A 27,342-nucleotide genomic window follows, 5' to 3' on the forward strand; every position below is an offset into this window, starting at 1 on the left:
TTCAGTCCATATTGGAAAGTTTCAGATCTTGTCGGACTCCAGGGATGAAATCCAGCACAAAAAGCTGTGAGGGCAACTTCCCTCAACATCCTTATGTGGGAGATGCACTGTTTCCAACCTGATTATCTTGTATCTACCCCAGTGTCAGTAAAGTGCTCAGCACATAGTAAACGCTTAACAAGTACCATTATCCCCATGATGTGGGCGCCTAGATACACACATCTCTCCTGCATACTCACACAAACACCATTTGTAGAAATAAAGATAGGGAGCCTAAGGTGTGTTCCCCGCAGATTTTATTATTTTCATTCACTTCCATTCGCCTTCCTTTCCCTGACCACTTCTGCTTCTTCCATCTCACTTACTCCGGGAGGGTGGAACAAAGCGTGGGGGGACCTGAGTAACAGCCCAGGAGAACAAGTAACAATTACAAATTACCACAACAATTAGCGCCTGTGCAGAGGAGATCGGAAACAAAGTGAAGCGCTGCAGGCTACTGATTTGCCGTTCAGTCTATTTCGAGGTGACCTTGCTCTGGAGGCGATGATATTCCTTTAGCCTACAAACAAGATTTATAAAATTGTGAATTAACAGCAATCACACTTATTCTGTTCAATTAATTTAGGCAGGGCCGGGGGGGGGCCCGAGGGCAGCTGTTTGTTAAGATGTGTGTGAGGTTGTCTTTTTGTTCCCCCTTCCCCCCTTCATGATAAAGTAATTAATTTCTCTCAGGGGAAAACATTATGCATTATTGTGGAGGACAAAGCAGTTAACTGGCAATGGGAAGATTAAGAGCCCATTATGAAGATATGTTGGGTTCCCTGCCCTTCGAAAAGGCTTTATGGTGAGGGAGGGGGTGGAGAGTTGTATATAGGAATACATAAAGGGGGCGATTGGCATGGAATAGTTAGCCGTGACTGAGGATGGTATGGGGTCTTGAAAGGCTGAGGCCGGAGACCACAGTTGGCTAACCCACACCTGAGCTAGCCGGTCCGGAGCCAGACACTTCCAGGAGATCCTGGTCGTGAAGTGGTTGGGGGTGAGGGGGTGGACAGAAGGACGTGGGAGAGAAAGCATTTGTGTGTTCGTCTTCACTCTGGCAATGCTCTCACCTGTGGGATTCACTTTCTTGCTATCTGAGTGGATTTTTGGTGATAGGGAGCAGACCCGGCTGCCTCTTCAGGATCTCTTTCTCCTGGAGTGGTGACTGGCTAAGAAGCCTCAGGGAGCTGTCCCTGGCAGCAGGGATCACAGAACTGGAGCTCTGAGGCAGCAAGAGGGGGCATGATAATGGGAGCAAGGGCTTCTAGGAGACAGGATGGCTTGGACAATCCACCGAGAGCCCCCAACCAGATTTTCACCATTTGTTTCAACTTCTTTTTCATGGTATTTGTTAAGCACTTAGTTCGCGCTGGGGTAGATAAAAGATCATCTTTTATCATGGGGCTGCCAGTATTAATCCCCATTTTACGGATAAGGTACCTGAGGTACAGAGATGTTAAGTGCATTGCCCAAGGTCACAAAGCAGACAAGTAAGTTCCAATCCCAGCTCCGCCACATGTCTACTGTGTCACCCTGGGCAAGTCACTTTAACTCCTCTGTGCCTTTGTTACCTCATCTGTAAAATGGGGATGAGAACCGTGAGCCCAATGCGGGACAGGGACAGTGTCCAATCCCATTTGCTTGATTCCATCCCAGCACTCGGCACAGTGCCTGGCACATACTAAGCACTTAACAAACACCACAGTTATTATTATTACCGAAATAGATCATGACAAAGTTAGGCTTTCTTGAGCCTAAGTATGGGCAGGGAGGAAGACTCAGCATTGCACTAGGGATGCCAACAGATCCTGAGCAATGCACTTCCCTCTGATAGTAGCTTCTCCCTCTTCCCTGGGCACCAGGGCCTAGAGGTCACAGTTAAGAAGGGGATCAGGTTCCTGATCCCATCTCCCCACCAACCCCTGTGGGTGGATGGAGACTCCCTCCTTTGGCTGGAGAGGTTCTGGGAGGTGGAGAAGCCTAGGCTCACCAAAGGGATCACACTGGGCTCGGGACCACTCACCTGAGGGAATTGATGTTGATGAATCCAGTGGCGTCGGCTGGCTCATAGTCACCCTGTACGTTCATGCTGTAAGAGAAGAAGATGTGGTGAGGAGTTGGTGATGCAGGGGAGGCCAAGGGCTCGGATGAGGATGGGGGCTCCGAGCTACCCCGCCTCCCACTGCTCTCTCTCTGGGGCAGTAAGTGCCGGGGTGGAAAGGCAGGCGAAAGGTTTGGGTTATAGCTGTTTCAGATGAAGCAATCGAGCCTGAGAATTCACCTCTCTCAACTTACATTTTGTCCTTAGAGCAACCTGGCCCACGGGACAAACTACCTCTCATCCCTCCATTCAAAAACACACTCCAAACCCTGCTTTCTGTAACTACTAGGGGCAGGGATACTTACCTGCAATTCTTGCCTCCTTCCAGATACTCCTCTCCCTAAACCAAACCCCAACTCTTGAGCCCAGTCAGTCACTCAGTCAATTGTATTTACTGAATGCTTACTATGCGCAGAACAGTGTACTAAGTGCTTGGGAGAGTACAATATAACAATACAACAGACACATTCCCTTCCCACAATGAGCTTACAGCCTAGAGCCCAGATCTTTGATCTCTCATTCCCTTTCTGGAACTGATCATCTCAAAGGCAGGCCCAAGCGAGGTAGAACAGAAGATTCAAAGGTGCTGGACATCCAGAAATAATAATCTCTTTTGCAACCAAGCACTCTTCTCCCAAAGTTCATTCATTCATTCAATCGTATTTATTGAGCGCTTACTGTGTGCAGAGCACTGTACTAAGCGCTTGGAAGGTACAAGTTGGCAACATATAGAGATGGTCCCTACCCAACAGTGGGCTCACAGTCTAGAAAACAGAGATTGCTTTATTATGAAAACTGAAACCTGAGGAAGCACGGTTATTGAGGCTCTTCAGGAACTACAACAGGATGACTTGAAATGCTGTGGGCACCTCCTGTCTTGGCTAATATCATCTACTAGTCTCTGGCCCATAGTGACGCTTTGGACACATCTCTCTTCCATCTGCAAACGTCCTGGTAGTGTATCCATACAGTCTTCTGGTGAGTAAATCCCACAGTCTTCTAGACTGTGAGCCTACTGTTAGGTAGGTACCGTCTCTATATGTTGCCAAATTGTACTTCCCAAGTGCTTAGTACAGTGCTCTACACACAGTAAGCGCTCAATAAATATGACTGAATGAAATATCAGAGTGTAGGTTCTTTCTGCCTGGGATTGCCAATTATCAGAAGCCATTAGACTTTCGACAGCTTTCCTGGGGACAGCAGAGCCCACAGAGAGAAAAGGCTAGGTCCTTGGTGGTGGAATTTAGGAAGACCTAGAATCTCAAGACTGTAAACTCATCTCTAGACTAAGCTCATTACAGGCAAGGGACGTGTCTGTTAATTCTGTTGTATTGTACTCTCCCAAGTGCTTAGTGCAGTGCTCTAGAACTGTAAGCTCGTCTCTAAACTGTAAATTTGTTATGGGCATGGAATGTGTTTGCTAATTCTGTTGTACTGTACTCTTCCAAGTGCTTAGTACAGTGCTCTAGACTCTAAACTCGTCCTCTAGACTGAAAGCTCGTTGTGGGTGGGGAACGTGTCTGTTTATTGTTATATTGTACTCTCCCAAGCATTTAGTACAGCACTCTGAAACAGTAAGTGATCAATAAATATGAATTAACGAGTGCTCTGCACATAATAAGCACTCAATAAATGCCACTGATTGATTGAAGACCCCCATTTGGGGGCAGCCCGGCCTCCCCTGAATGCTAATGTTTCAGCTAAATGCAAATAACTTCTCAATAAAATGGCCAAGACTTCCAAGGCAGAGCATTCTAGGTTCATTCCTGCTTTACACACAGACACACCTGGATACTCATAATGCACCCCTACTGCCTCATATTAATATCTGCCTCCCCCTCTAGATTGTAAGCTCATTATGGGAAGGGAATGTATGCTTGGCACAGAGTAAGCGCTCAATAAATATGACTGATTGATTGATTGGGACACCCCCACGCTAGGTAAACACAATGGACTAAAACACTGGGCTCTCAGGCCTGTAAGAAAAACAAATTAACTTTCTTGGAGAGGACCTGGCCCTCCAACTCCTGCTCTGATCCCTGGTCTGATGGGAGAAGGGCTCCAGAGGGAGACGAGTAGGCTCAAACTCCCCTCAGTTCACTTCCTCACAATCCAGCTGGTCCCCAGGGGAGTCATTTCCCACATCCAGCAGCAAAGGCAGATGTGGGGTGGGGATGGGGGGTCTGAGGAAGTAGGAGAAAAGAACTGCCCCATCTCTCAGACTTCTGACAGTTCCAGACCCAGGGCTAAAATGGGGAGGGTGCTCAACTCTGGTGCTTCAGATGCTAGGAACAGGGTAAGGGGGCTGGGAAACATTCCCACAACAGGCAGAAAGAGGAGAGGGGAGAGGGAGGGCTGATGCCTGCTCAAATCCTACTTCCTCCTTGCCCCTCCTTTCTTCTCTGCCAGGACTTCACCACCGAGCTCCAGCTTCCTTGCGAAGAGGCCTCCTGTTTGACCCTGGACAATTTCCTAACCAGAACAGGGGACCGAGAATCTTTTTTCCATTCCCTCTGTCCTAGGGACATGGGATCTGAACTTCCAGCAGGCACAGCAGCCTCAGAAGGGTTCACTGGGGAGGTGAGGCGCAGCAGGGGACAAGCAGCATGGGATGGCTGAGGATACATGCCTCCTCGCCTGCTGTCCTCACAACCCTCTCTGGCCCCGCTCCCGAGAATCTGCTGTTTTCCTGGGCTGAATGTGTAGAGATGATTCTACAGTTCTTAAAAAGCTTCTATTTTCCTTGACCTTTTAAGTTCTCTCTGCCTGCTGAAATGTGATATTGGTCGTTCCCTCCTGCCCCTCAGGCCCCTCAGCTTGACACAGCTGAGCAACCGAGGGAGAGCAGGTGTACATCCCTTTCCACAAAACGGCCATCCTCCTGGCACATTCCCTCCACGCTGCCTAGCCTCTTCCTGTGGCCCTGGCCTATTTCATTTACCCCTCCTCCTCCTCCTGCCTCATCTCTTCCTCCTCTCCATTTCTCCTTCCTGCTTCCATCCTTCTCTCTTCCTTTCTAATTTCAACTGGTCCCTTTCCCTTCCTCTGAGCTAAGTGTTCAGAAATGTCTACACTGAGTGCTGGAGAGAATAACGTTCCAAGGGATAAGCTGCGGGGGGAACAATGCTCCAAAGGGAAAGTTGTTGGGGGAACAGGGGTCCAAGGGGAAGGCTGCTGGGGAAATGAGGCCCTGAGGAGAAGGCTGTTGGGGAAACACGGCCTGAGGGCAAGGCTGTTGGGGGAACAACACCCCGAGGGTAAGGCTGTTGGGAGAACAAGTTTCCAAGAGGAAAGCTGTTGCATGTTCAGTGAAGGGAACTCTCTTCTGGGCCCTACCTCTTTAGTGATGGCAAGGGGGCTCACCCATAACCTTCTGTGGGATTATGACAATGGAGAAGAAAGACAGTTTTCCCAACAGCACGTAGCATCTCCAGCAGAGTGGGGAGATATCTGGAAACCAGCGTGCGGCAAGAATCTCCCCATGCCCTGCATCGGCCTAAGTCCCAAGGCCACGTAGCAGCTGAGGGTCAGACAGTCGGAAAACCAGAGCAAGCAGGGACGCCTAATTGACTTCCTTCACTCCCCTCAGTTGTGTGGGACTATCTTTGTCCGTGTTCCGGTTCTCCTCTAAGTTAATGCCAAACTATTTCCTAAAACCCAAACAGACCCCCTCCCTGATTGGGGCCGACTACAAACCCACGCCCAACGAGCCTCCCAGCACCCAGCGAAGAATTGCAAGAGCTCATTTCTTGGGTACCGAAAACCTCTCCTAAAAATGGTGGGAAAAAAAAGAAAAAGAGTTTACAATGATTTTTTACCTCCCCTGACGGTCTACAGAAAAACCTCTGTGCTTTTATTTTTGCTCATTCGAGTGGCTCTGACCTGCTCTATAATTACGTTACTTTCTACCTACTGTGCTGAGGCATTTCCATCCTCCACTACCTCTCACAGCTTTCTCTCTGGTTCCTGTGACGCTGTCACTCAAAGGCTTTCAAATCAACGATGTAGAAATCAAAAAGAAAAGGAAAATGGTCGGAGGCACAGTGAGAATAAGTGCTCCTGCTTTTCTCTCTTTTTTCCCCTTTTCCCTTTTTACTTTATTCATTTAATCTCCCTGAGTGAGAATGCAAGGCATAATGAAGGGTTGGACAGATTATTAGAGGCTGTTGATTTAGAGGGGGAGGGAAGAAAGAGCCAAAGAGAGAAAGAGAGAAGATAATTTGACATTTACCCCGACTGATCTAAACTGATTCTGCTTATAAAGTGTTTAGAAAGATTGAGGGGGGAAAAAAATCCAACAATGTAAAGAGAAGGAAAAGAAAAAAATAATATTGACTGCAAAACAAAACTCGTGCTCTAATTCTCAACTCGCTTTCAGGGAAGTGATAGGTCGGAGTCAAAATTGGATCCGGCACTGCGGCCCCGACCTGCCGGGGATGGGCGAGGCACGGTCTCCCAGGCAGATGGCGGTCCGGACTGGACCCCAACTCTGGGATTCGCCTGCCCCTGATCTGGGCCTGCGCTCACTTGCGGGCTCTGGGCAGCAATGACGCTTCCAGTCTCAGTGCTTGCCAGAGGCAGAGCAGAGGCAAAATGGGGGGGGCATCTCTCTCAGTCCCTTTCTCTCCCAGCTAACACACAGTGAACACAGGCACTCTCTTGCTACCCACCGCTAACACATAGACACACACCTCTCTTTTCAAGCACGGTGAGAGTTGGTTCCCCAAGGCCACCTCGATCCACTGAAGAGCCAGGGTAGAAGTCCCCTTTGGAGAAACCCAGGTAATTATCCCTCTGACCCTAAGAGAACAGCCCACGGAAGTGGAGCTGAGCCTGGAGGCATGGGAGTTTGAGTGGAGTCTCACCTTGAACACCAACCAGGGCGAATAGAGGAACCACCGAGGCAAAGTCAGGAGGCTTAGAGGACCATGTTGTGGTAAAGATACCCAGGATCCTCTGCAAGGGGCAGAGGGGGGAAGGCCAGCTTCTGGCACAGCACCTACCTCACAAGCTCCTCATTGTACAGGGACTGAGGCGACTCTCTCCCCAGGATGTACACCTGGCCCTTGAACACGGACACCTGGACCTTTCCTTCCACCGACTCCTGAGACCTAGCGATGCAGTGGCGGATGAACTCACACTCCGGGCTGTGCCAAAACCCTAACAGAGACAAGAACAGCATGAGAAGTTGGTTCAGCTCACATCTATACACACCATTTGGGCATTTTACATTCATCCCACCCTCAGTCGCCCGGCACTTACGTACTTAGCCATAAATTATTTACATTAATGCCTGCCTTCCCCTCTAGACTGTAAACTCGTGGGCAGGGATCGTGTCTACTGACTGTGTTGTGCTGTACTCTCCCAAGCGCTTAGCATAATGCTGTGCACACAGTAAGAACTCAATAAATACCACTGATTGATTCCAGTTTGGGGCTCAAGCAAAGGCCAGTCAGGTGTCAAAGGACCACAAACAAACCAGACCTATGGATTAGTCCAGTGCCAAGGTTGAAAGCACATGACAGTTGAGGTGAGAGGGAAGGTGTTTTTTTTTATTAAATGGTATTTGTTAAGCGCTTACTATGTGCCAGGCACTGCACTAAGCGCTGGGGTAGACGGAAGGTAATCAGGTTGGATACAGTCCCTGGGCCCTATGAGGCTTACAGTCTTAAACCCCATTTTAAAGACTAAGTAGCTGAGGCCGAAAGAAGTGCAGTGATTTGAACAGCACTTTGCACATAGTAAGCGCTTAACAAATACCATCAATATTATTATTATTATTTTCCCAAGGTCATATTGTTCCTTTATTAGTTCAGGCTTGAGGGCTCCTGGGAAATTAGAGATGCCTAAGTGTAACCTCTGTAGGTGATGGCCTGGGACATTTTTCACCCTTGGGTTTCCCCTCTGCCACCCAGTACATCACTGTTCTCCTGTCCTACCCAGGAACCTTTCGGGAAGGGGAGGGAAGGGAGGCATTCCCATAGGATATTAGCTGTTGATCTGAGTGCTGGGGGGCACAAACAGAACCTGGGGAGAAAATCAGTTGGGTGGATGGATTTAAGATTATCTGGTGGAGGTGGAAGACTGTTGTATGGTGGGGAAGAGGAATGAGGACAGAGTCACCTGGCCTCTTGTTCAAAGGGTTAAAAAGAGCAAGCAGCATTTGGTGGACGAATGGGGATGAGAAGGAGTAGAAGGTTAGCATTATAAGATTGAGGTGAAAAAACCACTACTTTGGCAGAAGCAGCATGGTGTAGTGCACAGAGCATGTGACAGAGTCAGAAGGTCATGGGGTCTAATCCCAGCTCTGCCACTTGTCGGCTGTGTGACCTTGGGCAAGTCACTTCACTTCTCTGAGCCTCAGTTACCTCATCTGTAAAATGGGGACTTAAGACTGTGAGCCCCTTGTGGGACACGGACTGTGTCCCACCTGATTACCCTGTATGTACCCTAGTGCTTAGAACAGTTCTTGGCACATAGTAAGCACTTAACCAATATCATAATTATTATTCTTACTGACACTGGCAATGTCTTCCCAGCTAAGTCATGAACTCTTTGAGGGCAGGGATCTGGTCTATTTACTCTATTATATTCTCCCAAGAACACAGTACTGTGCTGTGTTCTACTGATTCCTGCCCTGACGACTCTTCCCTCTCCCCAGTCCCCCTGGAACTGCCCTTATCCTAGGAGCTTGCCTCACCACTCATGGTTCACTACTCCCCTTCAATTAGGCAGGGGTACGCGGAGCCTGGGCTGGGTCGGGAAATGGCTTCCTCTTCTTTCTCTCTGAGAACCAGTTAGCTCAGGACAAACCCCTAAAAACCCCACCTGCCTCTGGAAGCCGAGGGCCCACCTCCTGGAGCAGAATAGGTCAGGACTGGAGGGGATTGACTTTGGGGCATTATCAGGGCCAGTGATCAGAGTCCATATGGCCCAGGTGGCCTCTCAGGTGGGCTCACCTTCCCATTCTTTTCTGAAGTAACTCTACTCGCTGTCCGTCTTTCTGGCAGACCCGGCTCCGCTTTCCTCCTTCCGCTCTCTGGGGGTCCGAGGGAGAGATGTTACAGGCACATCTGTCTGTCTGATCCCCATTGTACCAGCTCTCTCCCCTTGGGAGAGCGGGGGGGGGAAGGGGCGGATTTCCCCTCCCAACTCAGGTACACTTAGAATGGCTCCAAGGCGCCCTGAGTGACAGCTTTAGGAGCCGGGGACGTGATCCCAGGGTCTCCTGTCTTTGGCTCTCGCCAGACATCCGAGAGCTCCCCGATGGATTACTGGGGCCTGAACATCCAGGGGCAGCTGAGGCAGGAGAGAGGCAGGAGTTTTGTTCCTTGAGGGGAGGTGGAGAATGGAGAGGGGTTTGGAAGTTGGCTTGGCTCCCTGGGAAAGGCATGGATTGAGCTAGTGTCGCAACCCACGCCTGTGAGCCCAGGACACTTATCCATGACTAAGGGCCAAACTCTTGCTGGCACGATGGCAAGCAGACTCCAGTTCTGGGGCTGGAAGGACAGGAGGCACCATTACCCCTTATAAGAAATCACCTGCTTGCCTTAGGCAAGAGAAAGGAGCCTCCAGGAGGACCATGAGAACCAGAGATCCCTTTTGCGGCCCTAAGAGGGTAATTAGTCCATTAAGCGCTCAGAGACCAGGAAGAAAGGCAGAAGAGATGGATCCAGCAGATAGAGGAAGAGGAGAAAGAGAATCTATTTAAAGGCCTGCAATGAGCCTGAAGTTTTATCTCTCTGATCTCTCCCATCTAGCTTCCAAACAGGTGTCCTCTCAACTTTCTTTTCCCAGCTGGCCTTCTGTGAGAAGGCCGTGAGCTCTCATCTGAGCTCTCGATCCTTGGGGAACAACAGGAAAGGAAAAAGGGCCTGGCCTGTATTATATTAAGATTGTAATGGTTTTTGTGATCGCTTTTCCAGCTTGGAACTGGGCTGTCCTGAGCCACTGCTGTAGAACTGAGGGCCAGAGGGTCTGTGGGCAGGGGCCCAGTTCAATGCTCATTTGGCTCAGCTTCTTGCTGAAAAGTAGTCCCTGAACCTGCTGGCACCTGGAAATTCGGGTGGGAGAGTGGGCTGAGGACTTCCTTGAGTTGGCACTGCTAGAGTTGGCATAACCGGGACTTCCCATGAGATGCTTCTGTTGGAGCCTGGCCCAAATGCCCCTTGGTGAGTCCAACTTCAGGGACAAGTGAGCTGGGAGACGTGGAGAGGGCTGGCATCAAGAAAGCAAAGAGAGAGAGAGAGAAGGATCAAAGAAAACATGAGGTAGGAAAGAAAGGAGGACAGCCTGCTTCTTAAAAATGAAGATGTGGTTTTCTAGGTCCTAAGTTGCTGTTTCATAATAATAATAATAATAACAATAATAATAATAATAGCATTTATTAAGCACTTACTATGAGCAAAGCACTGTTCTAAATCCCCATTTTACAGATGAGGTAACTGAGGCACAGAGAAGTTAAGTGACTTGCCCAAAGTCACACAGCTCACAATTGGCTGAGCTGGGATTTGAACCCATGACCTCTGACTCCAAAGCCCAGGCTCTTTCCACTGAGCCACGCTGCTTCCCTAAAACCTCACACAATTGGGATGGTGTAGTGGGAAAAGAGCGAGGTCTGGTTAGTAGCTTTGTTAAGTATGGGAGTCTGCACTTCTGGGTTCCATAACCAACCATGGAAAAAAAGGACACATGCTATATATGTAAGATGCTATAAGATCTTCAGATGAATGGGGGAATCTTACTAATCTTAGAGTATTAATATCACAATTAGTTATCTAATTATCTAGTTATTTAACTAATTCTGTATAAGGCCTGCAGTTAGAAATACTCTTGGGTGGGTTTTCTTCATGTCTGATTCCAGGAAGAAGAGAGGAAGTCAGAAGCTGAGCCCCACAGGGAGAGTGTCTAATTTCCATCAGTGAATTCTCCCCGAGCACTTAGTCCTGTACTTTGCTCCCAATAAACACTTAATAAACACTATTACTTCTACTACAACTAAATGAGGGTGGGGAGGAGTCGGTTCATAGCTAAAGTTGAGACTGTGCTCATTTTTACAAGCTGAGTTCCAAACATCAGCACAGTTTTGGTTTTGCTTGGAAACTTTTTTGGGGGTAGGGGCACGAACAACCCATTCAATCCCTTAAATCTTTACGACCTTTCTCAGTCCCCCAGAGACTTCCACAACCCGGGCCACGTCAGGCCAGGCCCAGCCCAGCCCAGCCGAAACCTGCAGGTGCCTCTTTCCCAGTGCCAGGGCTTCCCTAGGCCCAGCCATCAGCCCTGGTGACACTCCCACTTGGGAAAAGAAATACAGCTTTAATCACTGACATCCCAGGGAGCAAAATGAGACCGGTGGGAGACAATAGCATTTCCACACCTGGCCCAGCCTGGGAGGGGTGGGGGGGCTAAGTCAGAGTGAGGAGGCTTCAAAGCCACTTCTCACAAAGAAAGAAACCAAACACATAACCACTAATCCCTTAAACTAGTTACAACAATTAGGTGGTTAAAAAAAAGGGGGTAGGGAGAGAGAGAAGTGAAGAAGATAAACTGGAGCTTCTCAGCTTTATGGATTGCTGGTTCCACCGAAGAGGGTAAATCGTGCCTTCAATGTGGGTGCTTAAGGGGCTTTTTTAATGGTATGTGTTAAGTGCTTTACTATGTGCCAGGCACTGTGCTAAGCACTGGGGTAGAATCAAAGTAAGCAGGTTGGACACAGTCCCTGTCCCTCATTCATTCATTCATTTATTCAATCATATTTATTGAAAGCTTACTATGTGCAGATACATATCTATTCTATTTATTTTACTTTGTTAATGTGTTTGGTTTTGTTCTCTGTCTCCCCCTTCTAGACTGTGAGCCCACTGTTGGGTAGGGACTGTCTCTATATGTTGCCAACTTGTACTTCCCAAGCACTTAGTACAGTGCTCTGCACACAGTAAGCGCTCAATAAATATGATTGATTGATTGATTTAACTCAAAACCCCTGAGAATGGGCTGACTTAACTCCCCAGATGGCTTGGCTCTGGGTGAGAGAGCCACACAGGTTTCTCCCTTTGCCTTATCCTAACCCACCACCTATTGGCAGTTAGCCATGAACCTGGACCACGGCCCAATTGCTGAAATCTGCCCTCGAAGGCATACGGTAGGCTGATGGGCCTATCCTTGGGCCCTGGTAATTAGAGGAAATTCTATTTCCCTACTGCGGGCTGGTCGCCTTAAAAGAGGAAAGGCGAACCCACTTGATGTCTGTCTTCCTGCCTCTATACTGTAAGCCTGCTGTGGGCAGGGAATGTGATTATTTATTGTTTTATTGTACTGTCCCAAGCATTTAGTACAATGCTCGGCTCAATAAATACTGCTGAATGAATGATTAAATCCAGGCCCACTTCTGGTTCTGCATGGACTCTTAGCTCAATTTACAAGGTTCTGACTTGGACGGAATGGGAAGAACTGGGATTGAGGTCGGGTGGGGATTTCCAGCTCGGGAAGGACTCTAGACTCTTCCCTCTTAGACTGTAAGCTCCCTGCCGGCAGGGAATGTGTCTACTGTACTCTCCTCAGAGCTCAGTTCAGTGCTCTGCACACAGCAAGCACTCAATAAATACAGTTGACTAAGTGAAAGACTGACTCTGAGTCACATATACTCTAGTCATGTCAAAGCCGGCTTCTGGGTCGGGGAAAGGAGGCTGTGGGACATTGACTTGAGGGTCTGAGAATAGACAGTGAGCAGGGTTAATGAGTCTCGTTGCCCTACCTGGGTCCTTGGGCTACCTTGTGGCAAGCCTCCCAGAGCCCAATATTTACTCTGCCTGAAGCTGGCCATTAGAGTTTATGCTCTTTGTGGATGGGACCTTGAAGACTTAATTATTCTGTACTTCCCAAGTGCCTAGTATAGTGCTCTGCGCTAATTGAGCTCGCTGTGGGCAGGGAATGTGTCTTTTATATTGTACGGTACTCACTCACGTGCTTAGTACACTGCTCAGCACACAGTCAGTGCTCGATAAATACGACTGTGGGATTTTCATAAATGGTACTGCAGCTGCTACTGCTACTACTCAGAATCACTTCCTAGAGTGAGGAAAAGGAAATACCCAAAGGAGATTCATTCAATTCATTCAATCGTATTTATTGAGCGCTAACTGTGAGCAGAGCACTGTACTAAGCGCTTGGGAAGTACAAGTTGGCAACATATAGAGACGGTCCCTACCCAACAGTGGGCTCACAGTCTAGAACAAAGGCCTGTGGCTGCCTTGCCACCTGTGGATTAAGAAGGGCCAGAAGTTGGGAAATGTTCCTCTGAGAAGTTTTTGAGTGAACTATGGGGCTGGTGACAGTGACCAAAAAGATGAGGACGGTAGAGTTCCCCACTGGGGACAAGTTACAAGGGAGGACCCAGGATGGATTTTCCTCACCCAAACCCAAGTTTGTCCCTCGATTCCCAGAGCCACGCCCCCCAAGAAATTCTAGTCTGAGGCTCACTCAGTCTCACCGTCAGTGGTTGGGGCAAGCAGGGCTTTGGAGTACTGAGTTCCAACCTATCTCCCCTACAGGTTGCTGGGCTCCTTACTGACCTGGAAATAAGCCTGCGACCTCAGGCCAATCCCTGGTTTATTCTAAATTGCCTGGGCCACCTAGAGCTGCTTTGGGCTTCAGCAAAAATCCTGAGGAGGAGTGTGACCTAATGGAAAGAACGTGGATCTGAGAGCCAGGAGACCTGGTTTCTAATCCGGGCTCCACCACGCTCCTGCTGTATGACTCTGACAAAGTCACTTAACTTCATGACTGTGCTTATCTGATTGCATTGCATATACTGAATTGCACTTTCCTAAGCACCTAGTACAGTGCTCTGCACACAGTAAGTGCTTAATAAATACAATCAAATGAATATATCCCAGTACTTAGATGAGGCTTGGCACATTTGTTGGCATGGCTTAACTAACACCACAATTATTATTCTAAGATGAGTTAATACCGCTAGAATACCGAATTGGATGCCTTGGCTCCCCTGCTCTGATCCTTCCCTGATGATTCCAACCCAGTGCAGCACTAACCCTCGGTGTTTCCTAAAGAAAGGAGGGTGAGTGAGTTTGCTCCCAGGGGCTGAGGTGGTGTCAGTGTGACTATCCTCTACTTTAAGTAAGGTCCCCGAGTCTCTTCCTTCTGGGGCTCGGATATCCGGGCCTTTCTGACATAGGATCCTGATATACACCCCAACTGGCCTGTTCTCACCTGCTAGAATGAAACCTTTAGCCCTAGGCACAAGGGAACGGACTTTAATATAACTTTTCAGGTCCCAACCAATTCCTTCTCCCCGCAACTCCCCAAAGCCTTCACTCGAGGATGCCTCCCTCCCCAGCCAAACCACGTCACCCCTTCAGGATGGGTGGGGGACGGTGGGGAAGGGGACGGTAGGGACCGTTTCTGTTGCCGACTTGTACTTCCCAAGTGCCTAGTAAAGTGCTCTGCACACAGTAAGCGCTCAATAAATATGACTGAATGAAAGAAAGCTGCGTTGTTTGCCCTTCGCTGAAGCCAGGGCCCAGCCTTGAGAGTGAGGCAGCCATTTCGTCAGGTTGAGAGGGAGGAAGGAGCCGGAGCGGGTAGGGGAAGGAACGGAAGAAGGAAGGGGATGGGTGGGGGCGGCGGGCGAGGCGAGAACGTACCATTGTACACCAATTCGGCAAATTTCAAGCCCAGTCCCTGCTTGATCTTGCGCACTTCCCGATCCATGGTGAATGCCTCAATGTCTAAATGAGCGTGGTACAGGATCGTTCCTGCTGGGGTCTCGTAGATACCTAGCCATTTTTCCAGGCAGGGGGAAAAAGAGAAAAAAGAGAGAAACGCATGAAACCCAAACTGTCAGCAAATGACAAAAAATAATGACTTGTCTGACAAGAGGAATGCTGGTCGAGCCCATTCACTCCCAGCTTGCCGCAAAATGCATCTGTCATTATACTCATGCTGAGGCCAAGACAGTCCACTCCGCACCTTGTGGAGAAAATGTCTAGATTCCTCTCTTTGAAGAGGCCCTCTGACGAGGCTAAATGACAGGGTTTCTGAGCTGCTCCCCCCCATCCAATGCATGCCTACCGGTCTGCGGCTGAAAACCTGTAATTAAATGAGCGATGGCGGAGTGGGGGCCCAGAGAGATGGGGGCCCAAAATATCCCCTTCCCCTCTCCAGCGGTAAGGGAAGGAAGGGAAATTAAAAAAAACAAAATGCAAAACAAAAACCCCCCGCCATCAGCTGCGGGAGAAGGGGGAGGGGAGGCGAAGGAAAGGAGAGGCTACCTGGTAGGGACACAAGGTTTGCTAGGGGCTGCTTAGCTCATTGGTTCCCCAACCTCTCTGTCTCCTCTCCCCTCCATCACCTCGGGCCCCTCCTGCCCCTGGAATGGTCACAGATCTCAAGGAAACAACCAGGAAACAGAGGTATCATAGAGTGAAGGTACTCGGATTGCTTTAAGAAATGATACCTCCAAAGAGGTCACTTCCCCACGAGACTGTAAGCCTCTTGAAGCCAGTCTACCAAAACCCCTGTCCTACATGGGGCTCATGGTCTTAATCCCATTTTATAGATGAGGTAACTGAGGCCCAGAGAAGTTTAGGGACTTGCCCGAGTTCACACAGCAGACAAGTGGTGGAGCCAGGATTAGAATCCAGGGCCTTCCAACTCCCAGGCCCATGCTGTATCCACTAGGCCATTCAACTGCAGCCACATTAGCTGCTACAGTGGTTTCTTACCTCCAGCTGGAAGGTACAATACTCTACCTAACTGTAAAATACTCCTCAAGGTAAGTGCATAATTATAAGCTCTGAAAGGCCGTGAGTTCAATCAGTCAATAACATTTACTGAGTGCCTACTGTGTGTTGAGGACCGTACTAAACACTTGGAAGAGGGCAATAGTTAGTAAACATCATCTCTGCCCTTTCGCCTATGCTTGTAATAGGGCAGACGGACATTAAAATAAATTACGGGTAAAGAGTCAATCAATCAATCAATCAATGGCATTTACTGAGTGCTTCGTATACACAGAGCATTGTACTAAGCACTTGGGAGAGTACAACAGAATTAGCTGACATGTTCCCTTCTCATAATGAGTTTACAGTCTAGAGGGGGGGACCAACATAAAGATATGTCCACTGTCGGGGGTAGGAGAATGCTTGCCCAAGTGCTTAGGTGACAAAGAAATACTAAAGTGACAAGATGGAGGGGAATAGAGTGGGCAGATGAAAGATTAATCAGGGAAGGCCTCCTGGACGTGATGCAATTTCAGAAGGACCTTGAAGATAGGGGAGACAGTGGTCAACTGGATATGAAGTTGGGAGGGAGTCCCAGGCAGAAGGAAGGGTATAAACCAGAGGACAGGCATGGGATAGATGAAATTGAGACACGATGATTAGGTTGGTTTGAGAAGAGTAAAGCAGAGAGACCGGGGAGAACGGAATGCAGTGCGGAGAGGGAGTTGACTGTGTGTCTTAAAGCCAATCAACAGGAGTTTCTGGTTGATGCAGAGAGAAATGGGGAACCACTGGAGAAAGACAACTGACTCTTTGCCTCAGTATCCCTTCTGTAAAAATACAGGTAATGCTGGATTATTGTCTGCACTAATGAAGAGGAGAAACAAGTGCAGGTAATGAAAAGCAATAGATACTTCATAATAGGAAGGTAGTCTCTTTGGGCCCTGGTTTGGCTGTGGGATTGGTAGTCACAAGTTAACACAAGCTCCCTCGACAATCAAATTGATTGAGCAATTACTGTCTGGAGGGCACAGTTTTAATAATAATAATAATAATAATGGCATTTATTAAGCGCTTACTACATGCAAAGCACTGTTCTAAGCACTGGGGAGGTTGCAAGGTGATCAGGTTGTCCCACGGTGGGCTCAAAGTCTTCATCCCCATTTTACAGATCAGGGAACTGAGGCCCAGAGAAGTTAAGTGAGTTGCCCAAAGTCACACAGCTGACAATTGGTGGAGCCAGGATTTGAACCCATGACCTCTGACTCCAAAGCCTGGGCTCAAAATGCCCTGATAGGTGAGGAATTAGAAGCTCTTGGAATGCTGCCTCGGAGAGTATTTAACACATTTGATAGACACGTTCCCTGCCCACAAGGAGCTTACAGTGTAGAGAAATAGGAATAGAGAAAAGAAACACTCAAAATGCCCTGATAGGTGAGGAATTAGAAGCTCTTGAAACGCTGCCTCGGAGATGGCTGACTAAAAGAGTTTCAAGACTTTCCTCTGTCTAAACTCCATCTTCTTCCTTGATCTTCTAATTACTCACCTATCAGGGCATTCTGAGTGTTTCTTTTCTCTATTCCTATTTCTCCACACTATAAGCTCCTTGTGGGCAGCGAATGTGTCTATCAAATGTGTTAAATACTCTCCCAAGCGCTTAAAACTGTGCCCTCCACACAGTAATTGCTCCATCAATTTGATTGATTGATTGATTCTTCCTGCCTCATGGACCTACCTTCATTATCCCCTGCTGGGATTTAAGTCCTCGAGACTGTAAACTCATTGTGGGCAGGGAATGTCACTATTTACTGTTGTACTGTTCTTTTCCAAGTGCTTGGTACAGTGCTCTGCACACAGTAAGAGCTCAATACGTACGACTGAATGAATTCAAGTTGGCCATGCTCTGCACACAGTAAGCGCTCAATACGTACAACTGAATGAATTCAAGTTGGCCAGGTGAGGTGAGATTTTCCCCAAATGTCCTAGGGAGGATGCTGAGTGTGACTAGTGACTCCACTGTACTCTCCCAAGTGCTCAGTACATTGCTCTATAATAATAATGATGGCATTTGTTAAGCGCTTACTATGTGCAAAGCACTGTTCTAAGCGCTATACACAGTAAGCACTTAATAAATACCACTGACTGACTGTGACTGATTGGCCAACCACCTCCATTTGAATGGTTCATCTGGGTGAGCAGCCACAGTGCCTTGGGCACCATCAGTAGAAAACTGTCCTCTGGTTGCAGGGCGGGGAGGAGGAGGAGGAGAAAGGTCAGTGCAGTCCATCCATCTGTTATAGACTGCAAGTTCATTGCGGGCAGGGAATGTGTCTGCTAACTCTTATATTGTACTCTCCCTAGTGCTTAGTACAGTGCCCTGCAAATAATAAGCTCAATAAATACCACTGATTGATTACAGACCCAACACGGAAAAGACTGCTGATATACAGACAGCTTTATAAGAAGGGCAATGCAGACCCACAGATAGGTTTCCTCCTAGAATTCAACCAAGTTAGCTCTGTCCCTATTATTTTTCAGCCCTGAGAGCAGAAAGGTCTGCTGCTTCTACAGCTCTATGTGGACTGCTATTCAATACCTTCGCCATCCTTTGTGGGCCAAGTGGGACATGAATGTGCGGTCTGGGGTTCAGGTCGTGAGGGGCAACACAGTTAAAAATAACCAAAGCTTAAATAATAGAAAAACTTGTTTTTCTCCTCTTCCCTTTCCCCCATATACATTTGCTGGACACCTTCCTTTCCATGTCTTGTGACCAGGCACACAAGCTATCCCTGCAGCAAGAAGCAGCAGCATGGCTTATTAGAAAGTACACGGACCTGGGTTCTAATCCTAGCTTCTCCGCTTGTCTACTGTGTGACCTTGGGCAAGTCACTTAACTTCTCTGTGCCTCGGTTACCTCATCTGCAACTGAGCCCCACATGGGAATTGGACTGTGTCCGACCTGTTTAGCTTGTATCTGTCCCAGTGCTTAGTGCAGTGCCTGGAACACAGGAAGTGCTCAGTAAATACCATTGACTGTTTATGGATCCAACATGGTAAAAACTGCTGACAGATAGCTTTATAGGGCTATATAAACTTTATAACTCAACAAACATCATTTAAAAAAGCCCAAACAAACACTGTAATGGGAACTATACAGAGAATTGCAAGGGAAAAACAGTCTTTTGCCTTAAGAGGATGGACAACTAAGGCCAAATAATAATAACAGTAATAATAATAATGATAATTATGGTATTTGTTAAGCGCTTACTATGTTGCCAAATGCCAAAGGCCAAATACCAAAGTGCTTTCTGGGGGATGATTGATCCAGGTATTCCCAGAGAGTGCTGACTTCACCTAACCTGTATGTTCCTAGACAACGGTAATGGCATTTTTAAGCATTTACTGTGTGCCAAGCACTATACTAAGTGCTGGGGTAGGTACAAAATAATCAGGTTGGAGACAGTCTCTGTTCCACATGGGTCTCACAGTCCAAGTAGGAGGGACAACAGCATTGAATCCCCATTTTATAGATGAGGAAACTGAGCCACAGAGAAGTGACTTGCCCGAGGTCACACAGCAGGCCAGTGGCAGAACTGGGATTAGAACCCAGGTCCTCTGACTCTCAAGCCCATGCTCCTTCAACTAATCCATGCTCCTGGGAGGGAGCTATACATTTTGGGATCATCTATTGTCTAGTTTGACAGTACTGGCTGGAGTCAGGGCCAGGGGAAAAGGGGAGTCCATGCCCCAGGCCAGACTGAACCCTCTGAGATGGCCTTGTGTTCCCATGAAGAACCTTTAGGCCCAGCAGGCAGTCCCTTGTAGGAGGAGATAAAATGGCAAACCAAACCAAGAGCCCCAGAAGAAAAACCCTAATTCTGCTTTCCTACCTTGACCTCGCCCACTGGGAGAAACCAGAGAGACAACCAGCAAAATCCCAGTTGCTGAGAGGCGTCATGGACATAGACACCTATGCCTAGCTGCAGAGCACTTAGCCAAACACCTTGAGCCTGATATTTATTAAGTGCTCACTATGTATTATGTCTCTGTCCCATCAGGGGCTCATAATCTACCTTATTCCCATTTCATAGAAGAGGAAACTGAAGCCCAGAGAGGTGAAGTGCCTTGCCCAAAGTCTCACAGCAGACCAGTGGCAGAGTTAGGGTTCGAACCCAAGTCTCCTGACCTCCAGTCAATCAGTCGTATTTATTGAGCACTTACTGTGTGCAGAGCACTATATTAACTGCTTGGAAGAGTACAACAGACACATTCCCTGCCCACAACGAGTTTATAATCTAAAGAAGCGCATGCTCTTTCCTCTAACCATGCTGTACTGCACTATGCTGATCTCCTGCTTCTGAGATAATTCATGCAGAGCTCGTGCATCTTCACGCAAGTCCAGGAAAGAAGGGAGGGGGCAGGATTATCCCGGTTTCACAAGTGGAAAAGCAGCAACACAGGAAGAGGGATGGCTCACCCAAGGCCCATTACAAATCAGGAGAGGGAACCCAGATTTCCCTACTCCCAGTCCAATGTGATTTTCACCGCCTGTGAGAAGAGGCAGCCCAGGAGGTACCCCTAGTCTGGTACAGCTGCCAAGAGGCCTGCCAGGGGGCCTGTCACCCAGTGGGAGGGCAAGCCAAACTTAGTAGAAGCCAGCATGGCATCACAATATCAGAGACAGTGCTCCTAACGAGACTTAAAAACAACACTCCCAAACCAACAAAAATCCCAAACTCCTTCCCTATCACTCTCTCTCTCTCACACACACACACACACACATTAATATTCTTACTTCTTAGAAGATGTTAAACTTAATTCTGACTGATGAAAAAAGGGTTGTTTTGGGGCTGCATCATCTCCCAAGTTTTCTCTCATCTTCTCTCGGCTCCCTGCGGGGTGGAGAGCAGAGATTTCTCTCTCCCGTGTTTCCCTTCCTTTAATTTTATTAGTTGTTTTTTTTTTCCAATCTATGACAGAAACGTGAAGCTAAGAGGCTACAGATTCGTGGCTTTTGACAGTCGGAATACGAACCACTGCGCAAAAGGGAGGAGATGACAGCTGAGGTTTTGGAGTCACCACAGAGGAGACAACAGACATCTTTAAAGTGACACTTCCAGCATCTCCAAGTGTCTATTTTCATCTCTCCGTGTTTACAGGAAAAAGACAGAGGTGTCAGCACTACTGACTGGAGGGGCTTCAATCACACCATAATTATGGTTGAGAAGGGGGCTGAGAAAGGGGAGGGGGTGAAGGAGTAGAGTGGACAGGAAAAGAGGGGTTGGGAGACAGCTGCTGCTGCTTAAATTTTCTAATTTGTAACTGCTACTGTCAGTTTACCTCGAATTGAGCAATTTAGCGGTATTGACTGTGATCTACCAATTCAACGGGGATCAATGTAGGGGTATTTTCTGCTCTTTCTGTCTGCATCTCCCCTTGCTCGCTGATGTTCAGGGCTCTGCCACCAACACAGGACATTTGCTAAGAACCTATGCTAATGTGGCTGCGGGGGAGAACAGCAAGACCTTGGGGTGGGCATGGAAGTAGGGTGTCAGTATTTCTGTTTCCTGATTTGGCAAGGACTTTTGGGCCTTCCCTTCCCTCAGACAGGGGATGGGGGCACCGTGGATGGAGTTGCCATGGCAATGTAGACAAGCTGTGCCCAGCCACTGCAATGACCTTACTGGGCTTATAGTTGGTGGGTAGCCCAGAACTAGCCAGCCCCCATTTATAGGGGCCAAGTCAGCTGCTGCAAAGGATCACATTAAGGGGAGGATAATAATAATAATAACGGCATTTATTAAGTGCTCACTATGTGCAAAGCACTGTTCTACGTGCTGGGGGGGATACAAGGTGATCAGGTTGTCCCACATGGGGCTCACAGTCTTCATCCCCATTTTATTCACTCATTCATTCATTCAATCATATTTGTTGAGTGCTTACTGTGTGCAGAGCACTGTACCAAGCGCTTGGGAAGTACAAGTTGGCAACATATACAGATGAGGTACCTGAGGCCCAGAGAAAAGTGAAGTGACTTTCCCGAAGTCACACAGCTGACAGTTGGCGGAGCTGGGATTTGAACCCATGACCTCTGACTCCAAAGCCTGGGCTTTTTCCACTGAGCCACGCTACTTCTCTAAGATACTGTTCTTAGAAGATACTGTTATTGGGAAGATATTGTTCCCTCTGCTCACTCACTAGGGGTCTTCAGTGTGGCTAAGGGGAGGGGTCCTGAGGCCTGCCTAGTCACCCAGGCCCGCAGAGTGTGGGGACAGCTAAGAACGCTAAGTGTTGGGGAGGGTGGGGAGAGGTATTTCTTCTGCTTCTCACTGGCTTTGACTGAAGAGAATCCTAGGAAGGATTGAGGTAAAATCCTGGCTCAGGCCTCAGGAATGGAAGTCTCCTTGCTTCCTCCCTCCTACCCATCTCACACCATGAATGACAAACCCTGAGGCCTTTGAGGAAAATGAAGAGGGCAGATCAGAGGACCCATCAGTAGAAGAGGTCGGCAGATGTGGAATCTGACAACCATAGACGGCTTCAAAATAGCCCTAGGCTGGCTGAGTGTGGTTGAAAAAGACAGTGAGGATTGGATTGAGCAGCCTCAACTCTCCACAACCGTGGGAACCATGTGAGAAAGAAAGGGAGGGAGACAGCAAGCAAAGGAGTGAGGGAGAGGGGCAAGGAGACAGCCTTCAGGAAGCAGAGTGGTAGACAGCAGAGGGGGGTGGGGAGAGAGAGAGAGAGAGAGAGGCAGCGTGGCTCAGTGGAAAGAGCCCAGGCTTTGGAGTTCTAATCCCGGCTCCGCCAACTGCCAGCTGTGTGGCTGTGGGCAAGTCACTTAACTTCTCTGGGCCTCAGTTCCCTCATCTGTAAAATGGGGATTAAGACTGTGAGCCCTACGTGGGACAACCTGATCACCATGTAACCTCCCCAGTGCTTAGAGCAGTGCTTTGCACATAGTAAGAGCTTAATAAAATGCTATCATTATTATTATGAGAGAGAGAGAGAGAGAGAGAGAGAGAGAGAAAGAGAAATAGAGAGCTGGAGCTCCTATCCCTCTCCCCTCACCCCCAGCCCACAATGGACAGACCCCAGGTCAGCCCCCCACCCCAGTCCTCACACCTCCCCTCCACAGCCCTCCTTCCCTCCCTCAAAGCCACCACCTCAAGTGAATGAACAGGGCGGCTGATGCCTCACCTTCCCTGCTCCCTACCCCCTCTCCTTCCCACCATTATTAGTCTTTAACGAATTTCAATTACAAGGTTTGTAAAATCAATACATATGAATTTTTCTCCCTTTTTCTCACACTTCAAGGTCTGGACAATAGTTTTCCAGGCACTGTCCTCGATGTAATTGATGTTTAACCAGTTTCTCCTATTACCTTACACTTAAAAGCTCTTCACGGCTAGAACGGGAACAGCCACATGAAGTTATCATCTCTCACTTGCACTCCCATCACATCAACTAATTATCTTGGGGATAAAAAGCCTGGCACCACAAACACTCAGAAAAACAGAAGGAAACATTCACTCCCCTCAAATAGTCAAAGTTTGCCTCTCTCTGTACCCTCAGCCGTTTGGAAGCATTGTTTTCCTGATGTCTAGAATTGTTCCTTCCCTTCTTTTTCACAAAAATGAGATTCTCTGGTCCCACCTTTGGCTTTCCTCACTGTCTCCTGTGGCAAGGTTCCCAGGGAATACCAAGTTGAGCCCCTCCTTTCCTTCCCTACAGAGGCTCCATCTCTCATTTGTTCAGATACATTTGTGGGATTTGTTAAGCACTGACTATGTGCTGAGCACTGTGCCAAACACTGGAGCAGGTACAAGATAATCAGATTGGGCACTGTCCAACATGGGGCTCACTCAGCCACAGAATAATCACTGTCACCCAGCCAAACTCATCATCCCACTGTGGCTTCTTGAATCTGGCTAGGTTCAACCGTAAACTCATTGTGGTCAGGGAAACAACTCTGTTACATTGTACTCTCCCAAGAGCTTAGTACAACACTCCACACACAGTAACCACTCAATAAATACGACTGATCATTAGGCACACAACGCTGGCCACTGACCTGGCTAGCTGGAAGAGAAGGGCAGCCACAGTGGCTCTCAGGAGGGATGAGGAGTTAAGATTACAGACCCCCAACTCTGTCTGATTATAAAGGCAGAGAATTCCCCTTTGGGGAATTTTCCAATACTCAATTTCCCTCTCCTTCCCTGCCTCTAATTATTTAAAAGCAGCAATACTTCAAAAAGTTAGCAAAATAAAAGGCATCGACAGAGAAGTAGCAGAATTGGGAGTCAGGAGAACCGGGTCCTAATCCCTGCTCTGCTGTGTGACCTCAGGCAAGTCATATAACTTTTCTGTGCCTTAGTTTCCTCATCTGAAAAATGAGAATAAAATGTCTATTCACCTTCCCCGCTTAGATTGCGAGCCCCCTGTGGGACATGGACTGTGTCCGATCTGATTATCTTGTATCAATCCCAGCCCCTAGGACATTGCTTCACTCACAGCCCACTGCTTAAGAAATACCACAATTAGTATTATTAAGCAACTCCCTCTTCCTGAGAGGCTAAGGAGAAGACCCCAGTCACCAAGGCTCTGAGACCCAGAATTCTTTTCTCAGAGAAGACTATGGTTGAGGCTCCTTCACACAATGATCTGGCTGGGGGAAGACCCTGTTCCATTCCCAAAAGAATCAAAATTCAAAAAGGCTGCCACTCTCCCACCTTGTGACCTTGGGCAAACCCCTATATCCTTTCATGGCATGGGTCTCCGAAGGACAAATTATCTACATAACAGAGCCTCAAAAATTCACTATGTACTTAAGAAAAGAATGAAGTGGCACATTCCCTGCCCACAAGGAGCTTACCCTCTTACGATAATTCATGCCAAAGTGAATTTTTCAGGGCCTGAGCTTTCCAAATAATTTTCAACTATAAGCACAGTGAGAGACTTAGTTTCCCCAAGTAAAATGGGGATCAATACCGCTTCCCTAAAATTACTAGGGAAAATGGAAAAGAAGCCTAATTCAAAAAGTGCTTGTTAAACATCTGGGATTTCCCACAGCCATCAACACATTTTCACTATCCTTGTGATATCCCTGAGGCAGAGGCAGAAATGACTCTCCCCAGTCAGTGAATGACTTACCCAAAGTCTCTCATCCAGTAAGTCAATCAAGCAATGAATCAAAGGAATTAATTCAGTGCTTAGAGTTGGTAAACATATTCCCTGCTTACAGTGAGCTTCCCCTATCAGAGTCGCAACTGGAGAGTTTCCAGTACTCTACCAGTCTCGGCTATGGGAGGGAGAGTCAAGAAGAGGCCCACCCATTCCATTCCAAGCTTGGGCAGTGGCTAGTGAGGAGAAGGCAATCTGCTACAAGTCAAAACTCCCCTGTGCTGGGCAGCAACGTCACAACTCCCGTCTCTCCTACCATTGGCCTTTCCTCCATCCTACGTCACAGACAAATTTCCCCTGGGCAGGCTGGGGGCACTGGATGTTCACTGCAGCAACGGATCTTTAAATTCTCCCGTCTTTAAAATCTCCCCTGCTTCCTTCTTAGCATCCCAGAAAGAAGCGATAAAGATTTCCCAGGACTCAGTGGTAAAAATGAACAAAATAGCATGGCCTAGTGGAAAGAGCACGGGCTTGGGAGTCAGAGGACCTGGGTTCTAATCCGGTCTCTCTGCCACTTGTCGGCTCTGTGACTTTGGATAAGTCGCGGTTACAGGCCACGGTTACATCATCTGTAAAATTCAATCGTATTCACTGAGTGCTTACTTTGTGTGGCTCACTCTACTAAGCGTTGGGGAGAGTACAATACAACAACAGACTTAATGATGTGTATACATCTACAATTCTATTTATTTATATTGATGCTATTGATGCCTGTTCACTTTTTTTGATGCCCATCTCCCCCTTTCTACATTGTGAGCCCCTGTGGGCAGGGATTGTCTGTTGCTGAATTGTACTTTCCAAGACTTAGTATAGTGCTCTGCACACAGTAAGCACTCAATAAATACTATTGAATGAATGAACAGACACATTCCCTGACCACAATGAGTTTACAGTCTAAAGGGATTACAATGGGAATTAACACTGTGTGCTCCATGCAAGTCAGGGACTGTCTCCAATTGGATCATCTTGTATCTACCCCAATGCTTAGTACAACGCCTGGCACATAGTAAGTAATTAATAAAAACCATTCAAAAACAAAAAGAAAAACAACAACAAAAAGGCAGCTATCCCAGGTTACTGTGGGCTCCATCTCACTAGTCACTGGAAAGGAGATGAAAATCTTTGATGTTTCCTTTGAGCAGAGCGGCAGAGTAGGGAACTACAATATTTTGCTGTTCACTGCTATCAAAATATTTGCTACAAAGGGCAGGCTTACACAAAGGGGCATTTAATCAGATGTTAATGGGAGGAAAACAAAGAAGGGAGAGGATGAAAGGATGGAGCAGCTAATTAGTTGCACTGCCCTCCAGCTCTGCATTGGGGAGGACTTCCCTTGGGATTTTCAATTAAGCTGTTTTAGGGAACAATGAATTACCCAGGAAAACTATTCAAGTTCTGTTCACTCAAGGAGTTCCCCTGAAACCCAACCCGAACATGCAAATTCAGAAACTTTTTCCCTGTCTAAAAAGGAATGGCTGGGCTGGACCTAAGTCATTTTCCTCTTTGGGGGGTCCTAAATGTAAGGATTTGAGCTATGGAGAAGGTGGTGGAGGGAGGGAAGGAAGAGGGTTAGGAAAGCATCAGTACCTATTATTATCGTTGGGGTTTATTATTTGTTTGCATTTAAAATGCAAGTTTAAATGTAAATTGGACTCAATTTATTATCTGGATTGCTGCGCAACTCCAACCATCCCCAAACTGGAATGATAAAGGTCATTCTAGGATGACATTTGACCCTAACCCCCAGGACACCCTGGATAGGTTCATACAGCTGATAGCTCAGTGTTTCTTCGGTGATGGATTCATGAGAATGATGTGTCTTGGTCTACAGCTTTGCTTCACAGCTTGGCATACAGGCAGGGCTGGATCAGCCCACAGGGACACTGGCAAAATTCAGATGGGCTAGTGACCTGGCGGGCTAGTGTCCGGGTGAGCCGCTTTGGGCCTCTCCAAGTGGTGTTCGGATAGAAGGGGGACAGAATTTGCTAGGAGCCTGGGGAATGGGGAGCAGGGTCTGGGAAGTGTTTAGTGCTAGCTAAGAGAGGAGTTATAACGAGGTTTGAGCCCGGATACTGACCTTCTACATGACCTTCTTAGCCTCTCGGTGCCTCAATTTCCCAATCTGTAAAATGGGGATAATAATTCTTACCCTTCCGTACCTCACAGGGATATTGTGAGGACCATATGTGATAACAAACGTGTTATGAAAAAAATAATAGCTCTACGGAATTAGAGATATTATTGTTTCTAATCACTTCCTCATGGTTCGGCAGG

At 47.7% G+C, this 27,342-nt stretch overlaps 1 protein-coding gene across 1 annotated transcript in view; it reads right to left on the reverse strand.

Annotated features, from left to right (window-relative positions):
* Positions 1-279: 279 nt before the first annotated feature.
* The window catches only part of ASS1 (argininosuccinate synthase 1), a 99,059-nt gene continuing 71,996 nt past the window's right edge, over positions 280-27,342 (reverse strand). The window contains exons 13-16 of the mRNA XM_038745109.1: positions 14,809-14,940; positions 7,147-7,303; positions 2,066-2,131; positions 280-559 (exon numbers count right to left, since the gene is read on the reverse strand). Of these exons, the coding sequence (XP_038601037.1) occupies positions 514-559; positions 2,066-2,131; positions 7,147-7,303; positions 14,809-14,940 (401 nt within the window). The 3' untranslated portion in view covers positions 280-513. The remainder of the gene's footprint in view (positions 560-2,065; positions 2,132-7,146; positions 7,304-14,808; positions 14,941-27,342) is intronic.

The sequence above is a fragment of the Tachyglossus aculeatus genome, chromosome 4, assembly GCF_015852505.1.
Source record: "Tachyglossus aculeatus isolate mTacAcu1 chromosome 4, mTacAcu1.pri, whole genome shotgun sequence".
NCBI lineage: Eukaryota > Metazoa > Chordata > Mammalia > Monotremata > Tachyglossidae > Tachyglossus > Tachyglossus aculeatus.